The 22420-nt window shown below is 33.1% G+C and overlaps 1 protein-coding gene across 1 annotated transcript in view; it reads left to right on the top strand.

Annotated features, from left to right (window-relative positions):
* The window catches only part of LRP1B (LDL receptor related protein 1B), a 282197-nt gene that overhangs the window by 257852 nt on the left and 1925 nt on the right, over window positions 1-22420 (top strand). The window contains 4 exon segments of the mRNA XM_032594106.1: window positions 9376-9452; window positions 16800-16890; window positions 18019-18163; window positions 21028-21126. Coding sequence (XP_032449997.1) covers window positions 9376-9452; window positions 16800-16890; window positions 18019-18163; window positions 21028-21126 — 412 coding nt within the window.

Here is a 22420-nt window from a genome sequence, read left to right as displayed (position 1 = left end):
AAAAAAAAGAAAGGAAGGAAGAAAATATTTGCCTTTTACTGTGGTTCTTATATATAAAGTGTTTCACATAGTGGGAAATGACTGATCAGTAACAAGCTGAAAGCATGTTTTATGAATGGTGCTATATATTCTTCATAGAATAGATTATGGCACATGTATATGACACGTCTCTACACATGTATAGTCAATCATACATGTTCAACCATGTGTCCTCCATCCTTCATGAATTCATTCATTCATTTTGTCAAATGGCAAACATATTGATTGACCAGACATACACATTGACCACGTGCCAGACACTGTTCAACAAATGAGAGCAAAGATGAATAATAGTTGTCAATCAGTCTAGCATAGTCATAGGAAAATACACATTTAGATATTTATGAATGTATATAGAGAGAATTTGAAATTATAATCTACCATATTCATGATTGTATATCAAATGCATAAAAATATTTTAACTACCCCCAGATTGCAGTTTTCTCCATAATGTAAAATATTACTATAATATTTTATAGGATTTTAGATTGATTAAAGACTTTTTGTCTTAACTTCCTGAATCAATTTTTAGCCCATTGCCTGCATAAACCTTCTCACCTTGTCAGAAATGTAATCTAACACTTGGATTAGGAAAGAAACGTGTTAATAGGCATCTTTCGTCATAAGGCCTCCAAAGTATTTGTCTGCAACATGCCTCTATAAATGTTGACAAATCTGGTGACTGTTGTATGACTAATTAACATTTACACAGGATACATAAATTTGTTAATTTATGCTGAAGTTTGACTTTAGCAAATCATTCTCATATGCTTTATCTAAATTACTTGTTGTGTTTCTAAAACAATTAAATGTAAAAATATCTTTTGAAAGTTCAGGTCCTAGATTTTGAGGAAGGCTGAAATGTGGTAATTGGAAAGTTGACATCAATACTAATAAAAGTTTCCTTAATCAAGTAGAAGTGTTTGATAGAAAGCTTTGGTGTTACCTTTTGGTGGATAGGTAGTAATCTTGTAAGTAGAACAAAGGGAATGCTGAAGTACCAAAAAGGAGAAGGCAATTTTTATATCAGAACCACTTTTCAATGATTTAGGCTATAAATTACTATGGTTAGCATCAATATCCCAGCACATGAGCACCACAAGAGAAATTAAATATATTTTTTAGAGAATTAAAGTTATATTGGTCTTACAGACATTCACACACTCAAAACCTTGTGATAACACTTGCTGATCTCCCTACCATTGCCCCAAATTTGCATGGGATTAACGTACCTTTAACAATACTTAATAAGTTCATTTGGATATATCAGAGATCCTCATAATAATTTGTTTCAGATTTCACCACCCCGTACCACAGAATCTCTAAGAATTAGGAAGGGCCTTCATGAGTTTTTTTTTTTTTTTTCAATAGAAAAATTCTTTATTGTTTACCCTTATTTTGTGGTAGATCATAAAATATTCAGGTGGCAAACTAGTTACTTTGTACACATGGCAGTAAGCATAGAGAATTCCACCCCCCCTACATACACACCGTTTAGTATGTTTTTAAGATGGTTGTGGGACTAGACTTTTGGCAATGTATAGAGAGAGCTCTCTACATTACAGCGTGTATCCTGTTTTGTCTCCCACCTTTGGCTGTAGCATTATAACCACTGTTTCTAATGTTTTTAGGACTTCAGTTACATCCACCATATTACTTAGTACTAATTTTATGATTATTCTTTTTCCCTTTCATTTGGTGTATTCAGTGTATTCAGTGAAGTGGAAATTGTCCACACACTCTTAAAAACACCTCATACTTTTTAGATTTGCTTTATATAAAATTTTCTGGAAACTATCTAGATGATAAAAAAATTTCCATTACCAAAGATTTTTTTTAATGTTTATTCTGTCATCATTTCACACTTTGGTGGCCATTTCTGCTCAAGTGGCCTGCACATAATTTTATGTTTAAACATTTCTAACTTAAACCACCCAATCTTAAACGACTTCCCTTTCTGGATAATTTCTTGGCAAACTAGATTTGATCTTTTCTTTTATAACCCTCCTTACTTCTTAAAATAAATCACTTTAATCCATTCTGGTTTTTTTCATGCCCATTTCTTCAATTTCTTTTTCATTTTTAAAACTTTTCCTAAAATAATTGTTGGTCAGAGTATATTGAATATCTCATTTTCTATTTATTTATTTTTTTATATTAATACTTCTCAGAAATCAAGAACTCCTTCCTGGTGCACCTGAGTGGCTCACTTAAGTGTCCAACTCTTGATTTCCTCTTAGGTCATTTCTTGATCTCACATTTCTTGAGATAGAGCCCCGCAATGGGCTCTGTGCTGACAGGGCAGAGCCTGGTAGGGATTCTTTCTCTCCTTCTTTCTCTGCCCTTACCCCTCTTATGCTTTTTCTCTATCTCTCTCAAAACAAATAAAATTAACTTAAAAAAAAAAACTCTTTCTGACCAAATTCTCTTAGTATTAAAATAAAATTAGTTTTGTCTTACTAATTTTATCAGTACTAGGTAACACAATGATTTAATGGAATATTTTAAAACTATACATTATTCTAGAGTTGAATCAAGTATACTTATAAAAATAACATAAATTTAAGCTATGTTTCTTAAGCCTTCTGAAGAAAACAAAACAGGGTAAGACCTAGATGTTGCCATGTAGGAAGTAACAGTTAAATTAATAGGACTACATAAATGGAAATTGTAGTACAAAGCTGTATGTAAAAAATACCACATAAGTGAAATATAGTGAATAGCTCAGGAAGTTAAAATTGTATTCAGTATTAATATACATGAATTTATAAATTATGGATATTTAAAGATATATTCGGCACATCTACAATATTTTGGAGCTAACATAAAATTGTGAAGTTGATATCAAGAAGGATATAAATACTCTTTAATAACATGTGCCTCATTGTCACTGCTAGAGACAGAATGTTAAACATTACTGACCACAAGTGTGAACCAGTGTGGTAATTCCTACAATTCTACTAGTAAAATAATGCACAATTTCCTTTTGTGCAGATAATAGTTTGACTTTCTTATTAAGGAGCTGGTACTCTCCTGGGCATGAGGGAGTAAAGGAAAACATTTCTTCCTATTCCTGCATTGAATTAGAAGGATCATGGCATTGTCATAGAAAACAATGATGAAATCATAACACCACATTTTATTTCTACCAGTTATTAGCTATGCTTTTCTGGCAAATTATTTGAGCATGTACTTCCTCATTTCACACAGTGCATAATTTGAACTAGGCTATTATAGAAGTGAATAAGAGTATTTTTGATATGAATATACTTATCCTAAGATCTGGCACAAAGTTCAGCAAATGCTAATTGGACTTTTTAGGCAAAATTTCACCTCAAAGTTAGGGCAGGGAATTTTTGAGGCATGTTACAAAAAAGAATCATTAGGTATATATGAAAAGAACTTTAGCTCAGAAGGTTGTGAAACAGTAACCGATTAAAAGGTGTTTTACAGGAAAATTAACAAGTGAATACATAACTAAACATCTAAATATATAACATTTTTCAGTATTACTATCTGTGAGGAGAGGAGTACACAAGGTACTGGGAGCTACATAGAGATTTTGAAAGTTAGGAACACCATGCAAATGTCCTGTTGCCAACACCATGAGTAAAATTTGCAAAATTACTTGTAAAAAAATATTTGGCAAATGGCTTAATTTTTAAAAATTTCTTTACATAGGGGTGCCTGGGTGGCTTAGTCAGTTGAGCGTCTGACTTCAGCTCAGGTCATGATCTCACTGTCGGTGAGTTCAAGCCCTGCGTCGGGCTCTGTGCTGACAGCTTGGAGCCTGCTTCAGATTCTATGTCTCCCTCTCTCTCTGCCCCTTCCCCACTCATGCTGTGTCTCTCTCTGTCAAAAATAAACAAACATTAATTTTTTTTTTGTAATTTCTTTACATAATATATATGGCAATACTACAAAATAAGTCTGGTTAACAAAATGTAATAATATTTTTTATTTTTATTGAGGTTTTTGGAGCACCAAAATATGCATTCAAAACATGCATGGCACAAGTTTTGTAAGTCTTCCTTAATCCCTTTGTGTCATTGTTTCCCCCTGTGAGATTTTTTTTTCTTCTGAGTGTCTCAATCATCATGGTTAATAAGGGCAGTCTCATATATATATATACGTATACATATGGAGAAATTCAATTCCAAATTGCTTTAAGGTTCACCTTTGAATTTTACTTTGGTCCGAAGAGTCCCATGACCTTTAAGTTTGATGAAAAGAGGGAGTAGTTATTAATCTCATTATTTTATTTTGAAGTTCTCCCAAAGCAGGTGACTCGAGACATTTCTGCAAAATGACATTCGTAGACCATGTAAGTTGATCACTGTTACACAGTAAAAGGCAATATCTCAGATTTTAATACACCTTCAGTATTTTTTATCTGATGTTCTCAATTCTCGGTCACTCTACTTCTTCAGAGCCAGCACTATTTTGGACAGTTTAATTATATGTCTTATATCTATGCTTAAATGTAAAAACTGTTCCTTTTTAAAGATTATTTTTATACCCTTATATATGCCAAACTTATTATATTCCAAAAATGTTCACTCTTCTTCATTTTAATATCTGCTATACTATTCCTTTTACACAAAGTTATTTCATTGTGCCTCAGAATATTATAATTGAAAGAGTATATTGTAACTATACAATAATTTCAAAGAATTTTTTCTTAAATTTATTTTTTTAATTTAATCCAAATTACATCCATATAGTGCAACAATGATTTTAGGAGTAGATTCCTTAATGCCCCTTTCATTAAGCCCATCCCCCTTCCACAACCCCTCCAGTAACTCTCTGTTCTCCATATTTAAGAGTCTCTTATGTTTTGTCCCCCTCCCTGTTTTTATATTATTTTTGCTTCCCTTCCCTTGTGTTCATCTGTTCTGTCTTAAAGTCCTCATATGAGTGAAGTCATATATTTTTCTTTCTCTATTTTCACTTAGCGTAATACTCTCTAGTTCCATCCATGTAGTTGCAAATGGCAAGATTTCATTCTTTTTGATTGCTGAGTAATACTCCACTGTGTGTGTGTGTATAAATATATATATATGTGTGTGTATGTGTAAATATATATATACACATACACACACACATATATATATATAAAATAAATGAAATATAAAATATGTTGTAATTAAGTCTATTGTATACATATAGGTATAATGAAAGTGGAAGAATAAGATTAAGAAAACAATGCAGCAGCTAATTATCTTTCTTTTTAATGTCAATAGCCTTAGAGAGAAGGGAAGAAGTCAAAAACAAAGTGAAATCTATAACGCTTTACCAGGCAGCTATTGACTTCAAGAAATTGTTAGGAGCCATAAAAAGAATGAAATCTTGCCATTTGCAACAAAATAGAAATACAGAGTATAATGCTAAGAGAAGAGGATCAGAGAAAGACAAATATAGTATCATCTCATTCATATGGGAAATTTAAGAAACAAAACAGATGAGCAAAGGAAAAAAGGAGAGAAAGAGACAAACCAAGAAACAGGCCCTTAACTATAGAGAACAAACTGATGATTACCACAGGGGAGGTAGGTAAGGGGATAGAGGAAATAGGGGATTGGGATCGAAGAGTACACTTATCACAATGAAAAAAAAATAAAAAGATTAAAAACTTCTAGGAGTAATATCTTTATATGATGTTGTGAAGAAAGAAGGATAAATGATAGTTTAAATAAATCTCTCTCTACCTTCTTCTCTATATCCATGTCCCAACAATACTAGTTAAAATTTGCCAAAGTGTCAGGGCACCTGGATGGCTCAGTCAGTTAAGCATCCATCTTCAGCTCATGTCATGATCTTACGGCTTGTGAGTTCGAGCCCTGTGTCAGGCTCTGTGCTAACAGCTTAGAGCCTGAAGGCTGCTTTGGATTCTGTGTCTCCCTCTCTCTCTCTACGCCTCCCCCACTCATGATCTATCTCTGTCTCAAAAATAAATAAGCATTAATTTTTTTTTAATTCACCAAAGTGTTTAAATAGTTAAATAATTCAGACCACCATGGTGACAAACACAAGAAAAGGAAGCTAATTTTTATTATCCTAAGGTTAAGGATAGTAGGAAACAATTATAGAATAAGTGTAAAGGAATGATATACAATATACAGGCGTTTGTGCTGGTAAGAAATATATAGATATAGATATAGATATCTACATATAATCTATAGATTATAATCTATATATATCTACATCTATATCTATATCTATCTATATATATCTATATCTATATCTATATACATCTATAGCTATATAGATGTATATAGATATAGATATATATTATATAGGGAGGGCCATGAAGGACTAACTTGAATACAATCATCTGAGAATGATTAGCAGGGAGCAGTGGATTGCAACAGTACAGATTAAAGATGACCAGGGCATGGACTGTGGATTTTGCTTGAGGAAAAATGAAAAAGAGATGCCAAAGATATTATAGTCAGCATGATAATGCAAACGATTCAGTAAGGAATTGGACAGGAAATTTTGATGATCCTCAGACATTCTGATTCCTAAATGCTCTGCCATTAATGGCTTTGATCATTGTAGTCTGCTCACAGTATGAAGATTTATGAATTTCTGTAAAGATGGTAAAAATACTTGGTCTTAAATCAACCACTGGAAGAAGAACTCGTGGAGCAGCAAATGCCTTAAGTAGTCATTGTGTAATGTAGGCAACAAGAGTAATGATTTCTATGTAATATCTCAAAAGAGATTATTTTTTGAAATGGGAACAAATGTAGAACAGTAGAACATATTTTATCTTTGGCCATAAAACATTGTTTTATAAGGAGTATAGGGAAAATTGCAAGGTGATCATCAGCTGATTAAGATGTATAACAGTTAAAATTAATTATTTCTCCAGCACAGTCTCTGAGAGTTATTTCCAGTATGTAATAAGTAAAATATTCCCTGAAGATTAGGAATTTAATCTTGCTTCCATAGTTTAAAACAGAAAAGCTTTATTACCATGAGCAGGTGATTTCTTTTATCCATAATAATTACTGGATTCCAAACTATGGATAAAATAGGTAATTAATCAATACTGTTAACAAATACCACCTGTCCTACCTAAATGATTTCAGTTTAGAATTAAGAATCACACTATATTTATCTTGTTTAAAAATCTCTCTTTACTCTTTTGGAGTTCTAAAGCGATATTTTTCATAACTTCCTAAAGTACTTGAAATACATGACGTTCATATCAGAACACAATCTGGTCAATTAGTATTTAATCCTTCCATTCCTGAGCAATTCCTTTTTTTTTTTTTTTTTTTTTTTTTTTTTACTTCCAAGCATCTCTGTGTAATGATGAGCCCAGAGGTTCTTATCATAACAAAAATATATATCGTAACATAACAAATTATATCTCAGGTCATTCCTCTTATTTAACATCAGCCCTGATTTAGGTTTGTTTTCTTTTGGTTCAGCTTGGTTACCAAAAGAGGTAATGTAAAGAGCAAATTTTTATTTTAATTTGTAATTCAATGTAATTGGGCAAAAATAACCTTTTATACATCAGCTATATAATGAAATTATTAAGCAATTGGTATTGGTTTTCTCCCCACCCCCCCCCCACATTGGAGTATGAAGCATCCTCAGGAAGATTTGACAAACATAAAGTTACATTAAAAAATTTTTTTTTGCAGTGATGAGAATTCATTCTGATGTGTTTACAAATTCATTCTAAACACCTTATTCCAAATTATCTGTGGGTTGTGTCAAGAATTAAAAAGTGTAAAGAATTGGAACAATTTTCTAGGTCATTCATCTGCAAAACCACAACTGAAGAAGAAAATAAATGATTTTTAAAAATCAACAGCTTTATTCATTGTTCACTTTATTATAATTACGTGAAAAGGCGCTCATTCCATTACCTCAATTCAGGAATGTAGACAGTCATTGACCTGGCCCTAAACCTTATTTATCTATTTTAATGATTTATTGCATTATGGTATATAGTAATTGTGTATAGGAAATATGTATGTAAGCTTTTTATAAAGAATGTAAACAAAAAGGTAAGATGATGCATGAATGACGACCTAATACTAATATATTATTTTTCATTTAAACCATACTCCATACTCATACTTTTACAATATCATTATTAATCAAATAACTATATTCTTGAGTTGTAACATTACTGTCAATTATGCTGGCATTGATGTTTTAATGAAACAAATTTTTTTCACAATTTGAATTTTTTAGTAATGATTTTATGAGATTTTTCCCATGTTTTAGGAGAGCCAATACTTTCTTCATGAATATCCCAGATAATTCACATGGCATCATTGAAGCCTAGTTCCAAAAACAGCTTCAGCTATCTGAATTGGCTATGACAGAATTGGCAGAAACCTTGAAACTGCAGTTATTTAGTCTGGCCACCATGCCCAGAAAGATCTACTTGGAATGGTTCTGGAAGCTGTTCTTTTATTGTGTGCAACTATTCTTAATATGGTAGTATTTGACAGTCATTTTAGGTAAGAACTGAAGCCAATTAAATGGTTTCTCTGTGGATTTCCTCTGACAGATGCACAGAGGCATCTTGTGTTAGCCAATAGGCATTATTTAAACATAGCTAAAACCATTCCAGCATTTATTTTGATGCAACCAGCTAATTATATGGCTGTGATTTATGTTTAAGTAAAGGATTTTAATCAGATCTATTATTTTCATCCTCTGCTGTACTCTTATCACAGAGTCATGGTACCTCTAAGGGGAAATGGGAAGACAACTTCTCCCACGAAAATCCTGGGCACATTCTCTTGTTTCCATACTAATAGGAGTCTGATTTTAAATGGGAAAACACTGTTATTTCCCTATCCGTGATTAGAAAAGTAAAAATTATGTAGCTTGAACTGAGACAGATGACCATTTGCTGTTTTGTGTTTAGTTACACTTTGGACATAGAGCAAGCCAGAAAAAAAAAAATCCCAGAAACTTAATAAAGATGGATTTGCTTGAAGGGCAAACTCAGTTTTTATGGTGGTTACTTATAATTTTCAGTACTTTTTAAATGAATTCCCAATTCTTAAGATTTCAGTTTTTCTATAAAATATGCTAAATTGATGATTTGACATAAAGAAAAATGACTATAAACCTAAAATTTTTAAAGTATTTCAACAAGTGAAGTACAGTTGAAGTTACTCTCAGCATATTGGCAATACACAGGACATTAGCAGAAATCTCGACCTAGTATTTACGAATCTGTGATGGCTGGCTCCTCTAGTTCATTTTGTTGGAAGTTAGTACATTAGCAGACTTGTGAGTTTTGTTATGAACCAATTTTTTTTCTTCTTCTTTTTTATTTTTTTATTTTTCTAGATGCTCCACCAACTGGTCAGGCACACAATGTGAGAGACCAGCCCCAAAAAGCAGCAAGTCTGATAATATTAACACAAGTAAGTTCCTCAGCTTAACATGATGAATGTTCTACATGGTACAGAAATAATTCTCTTATGCCATTACTGGGGGACTTGAGTCTTGGAATTTCTCCTTCAAGGAATTTTTCAGGAGATATATTGCAATCCAGGTGTTTTGGGAAGGATAGAGCACTGAGCTCACATGGTGAAAAGATCCAGCATTTATGTGTTCTTTCAGGTAGAAAGAGTTCAAACTTTGGCAGGTTTCAGAATGCACATCTGCAAACCTAGCATAAGTTTTTCTTGGGAAATGGGAAACATCAGTGTACTAAGGCTTCAAATATCACAGTGGATATGAGAATGCTCCAGAAAAAAAAGCAATTCCATGTTTTAATTAGAGCAAAGTATATTTTCTTGAAATGCATTTCAGTATGTTTTTGGAGAGCATACGTGACTGGTGAGTCTTAAAGAAAAGTATATTAACAAGAAAATCTTAATAAGGATCATGGGTTGATTTATTGCTTATCTTTAAAGTATTGGTTTTGAAGCATATTAAAATGTAGTTTAACATTTTTCAAATCCTTTTTTTGTGCAATTATAGTCTTAGGGCAGGTCACTGATATGAAAGTCCATCTACATCATCATCTGTGTGTCTACGCATGTATTTTTAACAACTTTAAACAATTTTATGAAAATTTTCAAAATGAAAGTTTCTCAATTTACACATATTGTCACTAATTTTATTATGAGTGAAGCACTTTTGAAATATGTAATATCCATCAAGTGGGTAAATATATTCTTGAAGAAGAAAAATTATATCCCTGATTGACAAATGCTTACTTCAGCATTTTTGTCTCTAGTCCGTCACTGCTGGTGAAAAAAAAACTTCATTTTTTTTTTTAATTTTTTTCAACGTTTATTTATTCTTCAGAGAGAGAGAGAGAGACAAAGCATGAGGAGGGGAGGGGCAGAGAGAGAGGGAGACACAGAATCCAAAGCATCCTCCATGCTCTGAGCTGTCAGCACAGAGCCCGACGCGGGGCTTGAATCCACAAACCATGAGATCGTGACCCAGGCCCAAGTCAGACACTTAACTGACTGAGCCACCCAGGTACCCCTGAAAAAACTTTCTTGAAAACAAAAAACATACTATGGAGTTTGTAAAAAAGGCAAGGAACTGTCAGAGGCAAAAGTATGCAATTTTTATATCCTAGATGTAGGATCCTAGTGTTTGCTGATCTACTTGTTTGTTCCAACTGCCCCCAGATAGTTTCTCTATCACTGCTTGAAATTCTCTAAGCAAAACTGTCCAAATTTCCACCATTTAGAAATTAATTTGGTCAAATAGACATGAGCATCTTTGAAAAATGTCAAATAGGTCTAGAATAAATAGCCTAGACATGAATATTTGAATTTGTAGAGATGGGTAATCATTGGTCATATAGTATTATTGGGGGTTTACCCTGGAATTTGTGTGTTCTCCTTAGGGAAAGGAAAGGAGGGAAAGGGAAAGGAGAAGGGAAGAGAAAGGGAAGGGCAGGGCATTAAGAAAACTATGGGGACATTACTGTAGGAATAGAGTACTGGAATTTGAGAAACTGGTTCATAAAAGTTAGTACAGGACACGAATATGCCTTGCCTAATTTGATATTGAAAAAGGAGAGGGAAAGAAATACTTCCTTTTCTCTCTTCCCAGGATGTAGGGCTTATACCCATATTACAAATAATAGTTCTGGAGCCATACTAATTTATATATGATTTTGTAAACCAGTTACAAAACTCAGCAATCATTAATAGCATTGTTTTTTAGCGAAAAGTACATTTTGAGTTACTAACCTATAGAACACACTGAATTTACAAGTTATTTTAACCTTTTGTTTATGGTGATTTCTCAGTTAGATAAATGAGATACATAGCCTTTAACAGAGTCAAAAACAACTTTATTGATAAACTCTCTGAAAATAAAGAAGGATACAGAGTAGTATGTCAATTGAATTTTTTTAATTTGGCGTAAGTTCCATCCACAAGGGAAAGCTTGGTGTTTGGAAGGTGGATTGGAGGAGGGAATGCCAGATGTTTTTATTGGAGGGTGCTATCTCCAATTATTTACATGGCCATAAAGCTCCCTTATAAGGCCGATGCCTTTCATTGCATGCAACAGTTGTGAGAAGGGACTATCAAAAAGAAGGAGTTGCAAGTATTTGTAGCCCTTTTTCCAAAGATTCTAACGTTCTTCCTTCCATCACTGATTTAAAGTCGTTAAATTTAACAGAAGTATCAATGCACATTGAAAGGGCTATTAGCTCTGTAAATGTCAAATTTTCCTAAATTTGAGCAAAGTTGACCACATAATGACACTATTAAAAGGTACTTATCATCAGACATTTATGCTTAGCGAAACTTGCCTCAATAACTCTGGAAGAAGGAAAAAAAGTAAACTGATCCCACTTGAGGTAAGAGGATTATTTTTATTCTCTGTTAAAGCCCTGTGGTTTTGAATGGTTGTCAAATGCTCCCCAAACTTGGAGAGAAGTCATCCACCCAATAGGAAAAGATAGATACTTTAGCAGTGTGTTTTCAGATCTGCATTTCCACTAAGAGTGAAGCATTCCTTAACTATCAGACCTTGGAATAATAAAGAATGCACGGCTTCTGTTGGCCTGATGACTGTCAACTGGCAAGGAGATTTACCTTTCCAATTGATGCACAGATTTCTTAATCATCTTGGAGTAGTCATACTGATGTTTTCTGGCTGTTGCTGTTTAAAGATTCTAAAAATCAGCCTGTGGAATTAAACAGATCTATTATCCTAGAATATTCTGCTGAGGTTCCACTTAAAAAAGCTAGTCTGACTCTTCTGAAGTTATTTTGAAGAGTTTAAAATTAAACATGATAAAATATTCCTTGTATACTTCTATTTCAATTTTACCTAAGGTTTTAAGGGAGTGAATGCTCAATGTTTGAATTATGCTGTTCATATTTACTAAAATTAAGGAGGATAAAAATATACTCAGCATTTGTGAGGCAGTAATATGCAGATGCTGTATTTTAATACAGTGACAACAGAGAAGTGATATCTGTTAGGGGTCTGTGTTTCCTTTTTTCCTATCTTGCCCTTCTCTCTTTTATACCATCCTGTTTCAAAATAGAAAAAAAAAATTAATTATGTTATACCAAGGACCCAAAACTTTGTAAATTTAGAGAGATAACTGAAAAATGCAACAAAATAATGGCTTTGTCCTAATTCTCCCAAGGCATATTTATCAAGCCTCAACTAAGTGTCAAGTACTGAATTAGATCCCAGCCACAAGTCAGTGAGTGAGACAGACTGCCTCTTCTATGAAACTGAGGTTCTAGAAAGGTAAACAGCAATAAAACAAGGAAGCAAACAAGTGAGCATGCAGATTTATAAAATAATTGTAACGTTTTATTGGTCCTGTGAAGGGAGCAAAAGTGAAGCAAAAATAGAGAATGGCAGAGGAGAACTGAGGTCAGGAGTGATTTCTCTGAGGTGATGGTATGTAAACTGAGATTTGAAGGATTAAAAAGAGAAGAGGCTATTTCAAACACAAGGGCAGGAGGTACAAAAACCCTGGAACAGGAAAGAGTTAAAGATGTCCAAGGGATTGAAAGACCAGTGTGCTGGCATCAAGGGGACAAGAGGGACAGTGATACAAAGGGAAGATATTTTCTTTATGACTGTTAATATTACAGTTCATCCCAGTGCCAAAGAGATAATATCCTACTCACAAAAACATATCCACTTTCACATTTATGGATATGTGTAAACATCCATTTAAAAGCAGAATATATAGCAACAAGTCAAAAGAGGTCAACTGTAATGGTATGTTTAATATTTATACCTTTCTACCAATAAACAAAAGGTCCTTTCCTCTGACTTCCAGGACACTGAATTATTCTGGCTCCCTTCTTAACTCTCTTGAAGCAATTCTGTCTTCTTTGTGAGATACTCTTTCTCTATTTCTTCTGGATAACTCATTCTCCACTTCCCACTATACACACCCTCCCCGGTGATTCATAATTCCTCAACCTCACTTACCAACTCTATGTTGACTACCCCTACATTTCTGTTCTCAATCCTGGTTTGTCTCCTGAGTTTGAGACATAGATCCCACTGCACAATTGCAATATCCATGTCTATATCCATGGCAATGTCTGTATCATCTGTATTCCATGGGAATCTCAAATTCAACATGTCCCAAAGTGAACTCACCACCTTCCCCAACTCAAGCAGAGTGGCAACATATATTTTTAATTATTTAATAAACATGTGTGTCATACTTCCTGTATGATGGTCAATCCTATTTACATTACTATGATGTAATATTAATGATGACACTCATTTTATGGATGTGTGAACTGAGACAAAGATAACTAATTTGCCAAAGGATATGTTGCTAATAAGCTGAGGTTTAGACAAAGATAGCCTGGCTCCGGAGTCTATTCTCTCAACTGCTGTGCTATCCTGACTCTCCCCAGGAGAAGGTCTCTTCAATAGAACAATTTGATAATATAGTCCTTTCTAATGGGGAGGTGTTACCTAAAGAGGCTTCAGAACAGTGTTGCAAAGGAAGGTTTGTTCTATGTGAGAAGGTTATTGAGATGTTGAGATATCGTCTCCATCTTTAATAAGTACAGAATGTGCTTTTTAAAAAAAAATCAGTTTAGGGGCGCCTGGGTGGCGCAGTCGGTTAAGCGTCCGACTTCAGCCAGGTCACGATCTCGCGGTCCGTGAGTTCGAGCCCCGCGTCAGGCTCTGGGCTGATGGCTCGGAGCCTGGAGCCTGTTTCCGATTCTGTGTCTCCCTCTCTCTCTGCCCCTCCCCCGTTCATGCTCTGTCTCTCTCTGTCCCAAAAATAAATAAAAACGTTGATAAAAAAAATCAGTTTAGAACAATCCACCAATAACTTACTGCTAAAAAAAAATCATCTGCAAAAGACCTTGATTGATATATGTTACAATATATTTACTTCTATATATTCTACTTTGGAAAAAAAATTACTTTGATAAATATCTGTCTTATAATTCTAAAAGTATATGTTGTTGACAATGATTCCCTTCAATATAAAATTTTATGAAACCAAATTTTTAAAACTTGCCCAACTGCCACCCTGAATTAGTTATTGGCTACACTAAGCATTATTGCAGTTACCTTAATTGGTTGTATAAACTTTAGAAGTCTAGACTCTTAAAAAGAGTGCTGCAATGTAAGCAACTGGAACTGCCATCTGTGATGGGAGAAAGAAAAAGAAAAAGGTTGGTAAGTTTTTTAGCATGTATATATAACAGCATATCTACCTTATATGGGAATTAAACTATATACAACAAATACATTTTATAATAATATGCAATTGCAGTGAGGGGAAGTAACTTTATGTACCTTAAAACCAGGATTGGTAAGTATTTAACATCTACCAATTTACCAGATATTTTAGCAAAAAACAAAAAAGAAAGATAATGAAGTAAGGATATTTATAAAGTCATGATCAGTCAGTTGAAGTCAGAGTTTATGAAGAGACCAAGCTGTTCACTGGTATTTAAAACTTGTGAATAAATGTTAATTACTATCCAAGGTGCCAGATTCTCTACTTTCATTAATTACTAATAAATTACACATTCATATAAAGTTCACTTTCCCAAAACCAAGATGGTAATATAATACCAAACTCACTAAGTAGTATAGTTTGGTAAGAATATGAAATAATAAAATGAATTTTACACTTTAGGAACAGACTACATAAGGCAAGTCATATTTTTTTTTCTTGCATGGAAGATGTAGTTATTTGGTTATTTTAAACAAATGATGTTTAAAGTTCCAAATTGGATTATGTTACACATGAGATTTCCTTAATAAAGACTTTCTGGTATCTTGGTAAGTGATCTCCAGGATGGACTATTTTTCACATAGATATCTTCTGTCTAGAGTTATCAAAACTGATCTTACTGTTTTATTGTACCTAAGCAGCTGCTTATTGTGCTAAACATTACCATTCATTTCTGCCACAGTATTTTACATGCACATGTATTTTCAGAGGGAGATTAATATATTTAATAATTCCTAATGTTTCATTCTTGAGCCATTTGAGATCCCCGCATTAAATTTCAATTAGTTTGGGGTTTCATTTGTTTTAGTTTCCACATGACTCAACTGAATCAACCAGATGCTATTCTAAATAGACAAAGCCTTTGTCTCAAGATATTTGTTGGAAAAGCTAACATTAGGTGCTTGATAGAGCAACTTCATACTCCTGTTATTAAGCAAACCTCACACTCAAGTTTCTTCCTGCATAAGTTATATAACTATAGGTGTATCTTCCTATGGATCACGTTATCAGCAAAGGGGTATTGTCTCCTCCCTCTCTTGGTGGGAGGGGGGTGGGATGCAGGGGATGGGGAGAAAAAGGTTGCTATTGTTGCCAAGCTAGAAAAGGAGGGCAGAGGTTCTCAATTTTGTTTCTCCCCTATGTTCAGATGCATAAAAACTAAGACCCAGTTGCTCTGACCACTCTTGAAGATCTATCCCATAGATATTTTATTCCATTTTGAAGATAGGTGATAGAGCCTAAGATCATTTTTTAAAATACATGGGGGGAAAAGGTGAAAATGGACATTTATAACAAAACCAACTTCTCAGATCTACTTTGCTGAAACTATTCTGGGGCTAGAACCTAAGAAAAACAATCCCTTTTGCTCTTCCTCTCCCCCCCTCCCCCCATTTTGTTGAATCAAGCTAACAGGCCTGTGTAGTAGGTCTTCTTGTCTGTTTTATTGGTGAGCATGAGCCTCAAGTTTTAAATAACCTATCCAAGGTCTCAATCTATGTTGTGAAACTGATATTTAAGCCTATGTCCATCTGAATCCAATGCTGATGACCTTCCATTTGACTAGGCTGCCATCAGATGCCTAGATACACTAGGCACATGTACTCATTGAGAGAGAGTATTTATAGCTAAAGGAACAACAGTAAAGGTGGGATTATGGCCAGTGGAATTGTATAAATTTGTGTTCAGTCACCACTGATTTACAAGAAGTTACCAGCATGTATTTACTTCTATCATTGCAAGTAAATGTGTATAGTGAGAATCAGACTCTGCCTGACAAAGATAACAGTATTTCTAAACCTCAATGTATTTAACAGCAACACATAAATGAAAGATATCTAAAGAAACATTTCCAGCAAATCAGTATTTAATACAAGAGTGATTTTTCAGTAACATAGTTATGAACTAGGAATACAGATGTTTGGCCTGAGCTTTACTTTCATTACATCAGTGGTCAAATGATTTAGTGTAATAAGGTGTTCAGTTATATAAATCTTTAATTCACTTTATTTATGTGTTCTCCTATTCATTTTTTTTTTAATAGGAAGCATTGCCATCATTGTGCCTCTTGTCCTCCTGGTGACTTTGATAACAACCTTAGTAATTGGTTTAGTGCTTTGTAAAAGAAAAAGAAGGTAAGATTCAATCATTTAGACAGTCAGTAAATAAATTACACACACAGTTACAGAAAATGTAGGAATGTTTTCCTTTTAACTCTTAAAAACATTAGTTATTCCAACTGCAAAATCTTGTTTTCAAACCATTTTATCCCTCTATTTCATTTTAAAGTGAGTAAAATTCAGACAGCTCTTCTCCCTTGTTATGTTGATGGAATGGCTCCATTTGTATATTCTAACAAAACTAACAAGGGGACATGTTAATTAAAATTTCAGTAGAATTTTACATTTGTGGTAGTTTTCCCATGAAACACCAAGAGTCTCTGAAGTGTATCCTATTATCTTAATGTGTAGGATTAGTAATGTCAATACAATGATACTGAATATGTGTTGTATATCACAAATTGTGCATTAAATTCACAAATAATGTATTTATTTATTTTATATATTCCTGGAAGTATGATTTTACCATTATTTGAATAGGCAATTATAAAGATCTGGAAGCAGTAGGTTGTCTATAGAGTTATTATCCAGAACCAAGGATGACCTGGGTATTGAAAACAATCTATTTCAAAGATTCTTTATCACTATTTGTTAGTCATGGTTTTCAGAAGTAAAGGGTAAAACTTAATTTAAAAAATTATTAAGAGGGCCCCTGGATGGCTCAGTTGGTTGAACATCCAACTTCAGCTCAGGTCTTGATCTCACAACTCCTGAGTTTGAGCCCTGCACTGGGCTCTGTGCTGACAGCTCAGAGCCTGGAGTCTGCTTCTGATTCTGTGTCTCCCTCGCTCTCTGCCCCTCCCCCACTCGTGCTCTGTCTCTCTCTCTCAAAAATAAGTAAACATTAATTTTAATTAACTAGTGAATATTCAATTTCAACTAATGTATTAGCTATTTAGGAGGAATATGTTCCAAGTGCATTTTTTATTGTTAAGTCTAAATACTTTTGGGAAAAAACTTAATCACATTTAGACTTTTTTTTGTCCTTCCATGACTTGAAAATATCATTTGTTTTAACTGCACGTTATTTATTAACTTTCTGTGATTTATATTAAAATAAGACAGTAAATCTACAAATATGATAGTTTTATGTATCATGATCGTAATACTGAGACAACTTACATTAATGTTCACATATTCTAGGACAAAAACTATTAGAAGACAGCCTATTATCAATGGAGGAATCAATGTAGAAATTGGCAATCCATCTTATAACATGTATGAGGTGGATCATGATCACAACGATGGAGGTCTTTTAGATCCTGGGTTTATGGTAGATGCAACAAAGGTAATATGTTTTAAGATGATGGACAGACAGTAAGCACTAACATTCTTGAGTTGCTTATCTGTAATACAGTCCTTAATTTTATCAGCATTTCTTTTATCTGAAGTTATAGTAAAGAACTTTAGGATGCATTGAATGTTATAGTCTCTTTTAAAGAAAAAATAAAATTAAGGACTGCATTCACCTGAAGCATGAAGTTAAGATAACATGTTTTGGAAAATATATATTCATTCATTTCGTTTATATAAGTATAATTTACTTAAAATAATGTCTTATTCAAATATGTTGAGATGCTAGCACATCTATATATACAGCGTAGTAGAAAAATACTGATTTATTTTTTAATAATAAGAAGAGTGCAGTACTTCATTGTCACAATAAGTATTTTATTTCCAGTAGTGCTTCATTGATTCAACTAAGCTGTGTCCTTGAATTTGCTTGTAATCAAATTACTTTTCTAAAATATTTTTTCTATCCACTAGAGTAACCCTCCTATTAATTTGGGTAATGTTGTGATACACATAGTCTAAAAATCTGCCTTTTTTGGGTAAAGTTTCTGTTATTATTGTATGCTCAGATTAGCACTTTTTAAGAGAAATAGATAAATGATGCAATTCTCCAGATAAAGTAAACTTGTTAAGATTCACTATGCTGTATTATCTTCATATTTTGCATGATAATTATAGAATATTTTATTATGAATTAAGAGCATCGTTTTGATTATAGAATGATTTTCCTTAGCTTATTCATTCATTTATTGGATACTTATTTATTTTCTGATATTTTACAAGTGCTTTGTCCAAAAGGTACCTTTATATTGTAAATAATCAAAGTGAACAATCTATGTCCAAATGGTTTTGCACTCATAGCAAGAGCTGTTCCCAAAGATGTTGAATTACTGTCCCATTCATTCAAGCTAGTTCTGAATCTATGGCCACACTCTCTAAGCCTGAAAATGATGGTCAAACATTTGTTTCTCTGAAAAGGAATCAATTATTATTGCATGTATAAATTTTTACACTATCAGAGGCTATTGTAGTGATTTTTTCCTAATTAGAAATAAATTTACATTAATTATTAATTCATTAACTCCTACATTTTAAATCGTGAAATAAATCCTGGAAACCTAAGTGTCAGTGTTTTCTACTTAAAATTAAAAGTCTATATACTTTGTGCACATTAGTATTTGGTAATTTTTCTATGAAGAAGAAAGACATCTTAAATAATAGAATTCTCATATTCTTTGAATTGTTCTTAGGAAAAAAAGTACAGTGTAAGTATAATATTAACTGATAAGGACCTACTTTATATAGTTTTCATAAGAAGGAGAGTTCTCATTTTCCCCATAATTTTTATTTCTGGTGATAGAATTAGGTAAATTTTGGATAAAGAAAATAGCTTTTCAGTACTCCATTTAAAAATTTTTCCACATTTACTCTAGGAAGATAAAAACTATGCTTCAGTGCCCCTCAAATATACTTTTAATGTACTTTGCACATAACACTCAGTAAATATTTATTTACCAATTTGCTGACTGATTGACCAAAATTACCTTAATGCGACTTAAATGGCTGAGTCTAGTTAGCTTCTGATTTTTGAAATGTAAATATGAGTTGTTGCCTAAGAAGTAACTGCAAAAAACACAGCTAGTCCTATTAGGTATAAACACTTTTGGAAAGCAGAAGGCCACACCAAAGCAACCTTAATGATCAAATGTTTTTCATAGAGTATTTGCTGTGTCACAGTGGTTTGGTAGAGTCATGATGTGATCACATAAAAATTGTGTAACACATAAAGATGATTTTATAGAACAGTCATTTTCATTATTTTCAAAATGGATAAAATTTATATTTCAATCATACCTTCTAATCAAAATAACTGAAATAGTAAATAAAGTTAATAAAAAGATTTGCCTATGGAGGCAATTAGAGAATAGTTTGAAAATTTAAAAAAAAGTGAAATTAGTATTTACTAATTTATCTCAAACCTTACTTATTTTCAATATTTTTACAAAAATGAGATCTTTATAGAGGAAAATAAAGAGGCAATATTGACCTAATTTTATACTTAAAATCTTTCTCTGAGACCCTTGCCCTTGTCCAAACTTTGTGATTATTCAATGTTAAGAGTTGATAGTTAATTTTTTTTCAATTCACCTTTAACGTACTTTAGAGTATGTATATTCATTAATATTTGTATGCTCTTCAACTTTTCATCCAGTACTTTTCCCCATTTTGGGCCACTAATGAATACTCTATCCTGAATATGAGTGTACCAGACTGGCTAATTCTGCCCCTAGACTCAGGAAACTCTAAAGTCAGTATTTTTTCATGAAGACTCAGTGAACTAGTATAAATAGTAATCCATCTGGAAAGCCCGATTTCCAAAACAGATTTTTTTAAATATCAAATTTTTAATTTTTTAATTTTTTTAAATATACAGTGGTGATGAATCTTCAAATAGAAGCAGTCAGAGATTTAAGTCTTAAGAATGGGCTACTGTCAAAACTCTTCAAAGAGACAAAACTTTAAGTGAGGGATGCTTGTGGTTTTTTTCACAGAGCTGTTAGCAAAGATACACTTTATTTGGGAAGGATGAAGTTAAATAAATAGAAATGAATGGAGGTCTCTAGATGCATGGCATGTCTATCAGTAAGCTGCACATAATAGAAATGTCTACTTGTGAAGCACAGATCCAATATTAATAGTTTTTTTTTTCTTAATCTATTAAAGTTACTATGCATGCACTGTTCATGCCCCAGGGCTAATGATTTTTTATACTATTTTTATGACTTAATATGAGTTTATGTTAATGAAAATCATTCCATGATATTAGATCAGAAACTAAAATTCTCTGTTTACATACAGGCCAGGTACATAGGGGGAGGGTCCAGCGCTTTCAAGCTTCCACACACAGCGCCGCCCATCTACCTAAACTCTGATTTGAAAGGACCACTTACTGCTGGGGTGAGAGAAGAAAGTTCATTATTCCATATCCATTCCATCACAGAACCCCTCACAATGAAAGATGATGGCTAGACTTAGATAAGGGCTGTCTTTAATTGAGTTTTAATTAACAAGAGGTTTCAAAACAGCATTAAAATCAGGACTTATGTTTTATGTCTTGCCTATGCAAGATCATATATAAGACATGTTATCATTTTGCACAAGCTATTAAGTAGAAATACCTCTTCTGCTGATTTTGAAAATGTCACAGCACTTTAACAATAAAAATGAGTATTGGCTATTCTTAGAAATCTCTAGTCGGAAATTTAAATAATTTAAACTGAAATTCATGTTTGATTTGATTTGCCTCCTATTAAGATGTTTTCTTGAGTGGATACAAGTTTGATATCCAATTAAATAAAACTATATTACAAAATGTGGTGTCATATTGAGAAATTAGAAATGGTCTAATGAAACCCTTCTTAAACTTTTTTTTAATTGAGTAACAAGTTTTTAGAGGAAGGTACTCAGTCTACAGTTACATGGTGCATGGTGGATGAAAGAGGGATAAAATAGGGGTATCAAGATTCCTAGGGATGCATATGTTCTCCCTTGTACCTCTCTCCCATCAGCTGTTGTCCATTCTCATTCTTTATCATGTTTGTCTCATTCGCATGACTCAAATATTATATATTTCTTGTTCGTAACTAAGATTTAGTGTTCTGCTTTTGGGAAGACGAAACAAAACTAAACAAAGACCAGGCAATGAATTCTTAGGTTAAGTTTCAACTCATAAAATCATGAACATTGCATGTTTTTCAACTGAAAGAGATCACTTCTTCTGCATGTCTCAATTCCACTTCACAGCGCTCTATCTATGAAAATTAAGAAGACTGTGGACTTCACAATTCCTTGAAAGAATCCAAAATACTTCCTGTGATAAATACATATAGGTTGTCTGAAGCAAAAATATTGTCTTTATTTTAAAGTCTATTCCACCAATATACTTTACTGTTATTTTGTTTCCTATTTTTGACTTCATAGTGAAAAATTATAAGCCTCAAGCAATTAGATGACTTTCTGTAAACACATATTTCCTGCTGCTGCTATGGCAATAAGGGGACAAACACATTGACTGGAAATGTGATGATTTGGTCTAATGTTTTACACTTTTAAATAAGTCTCAGTGAATATTGTTATCACAAAGATATCCTTGGGCTTTTACTATCATGTCAAAGCTCCACTTAGATTCCCAAGTTACCTGAAAAACGTACAATTATGTTTTAATCTGACACCATGCAGAAGTCAACTAAAG

The sequence above is a fragment of the Lynx canadensis genome, chromosome C1, assembly GCF_007474595.2.
Source record: "Lynx canadensis isolate LIC74 chromosome C1, mLynCan4.pri.v2, whole genome shotgun sequence".
NCBI lineage: Eukaryota > Metazoa > Chordata > Mammalia > Carnivora > Felidae > Lynx > Lynx canadensis.
Note: the sequence above shows the minus strand (reverse complement) of the source record. Positions and strands in the feature narration are given on the sequence as shown.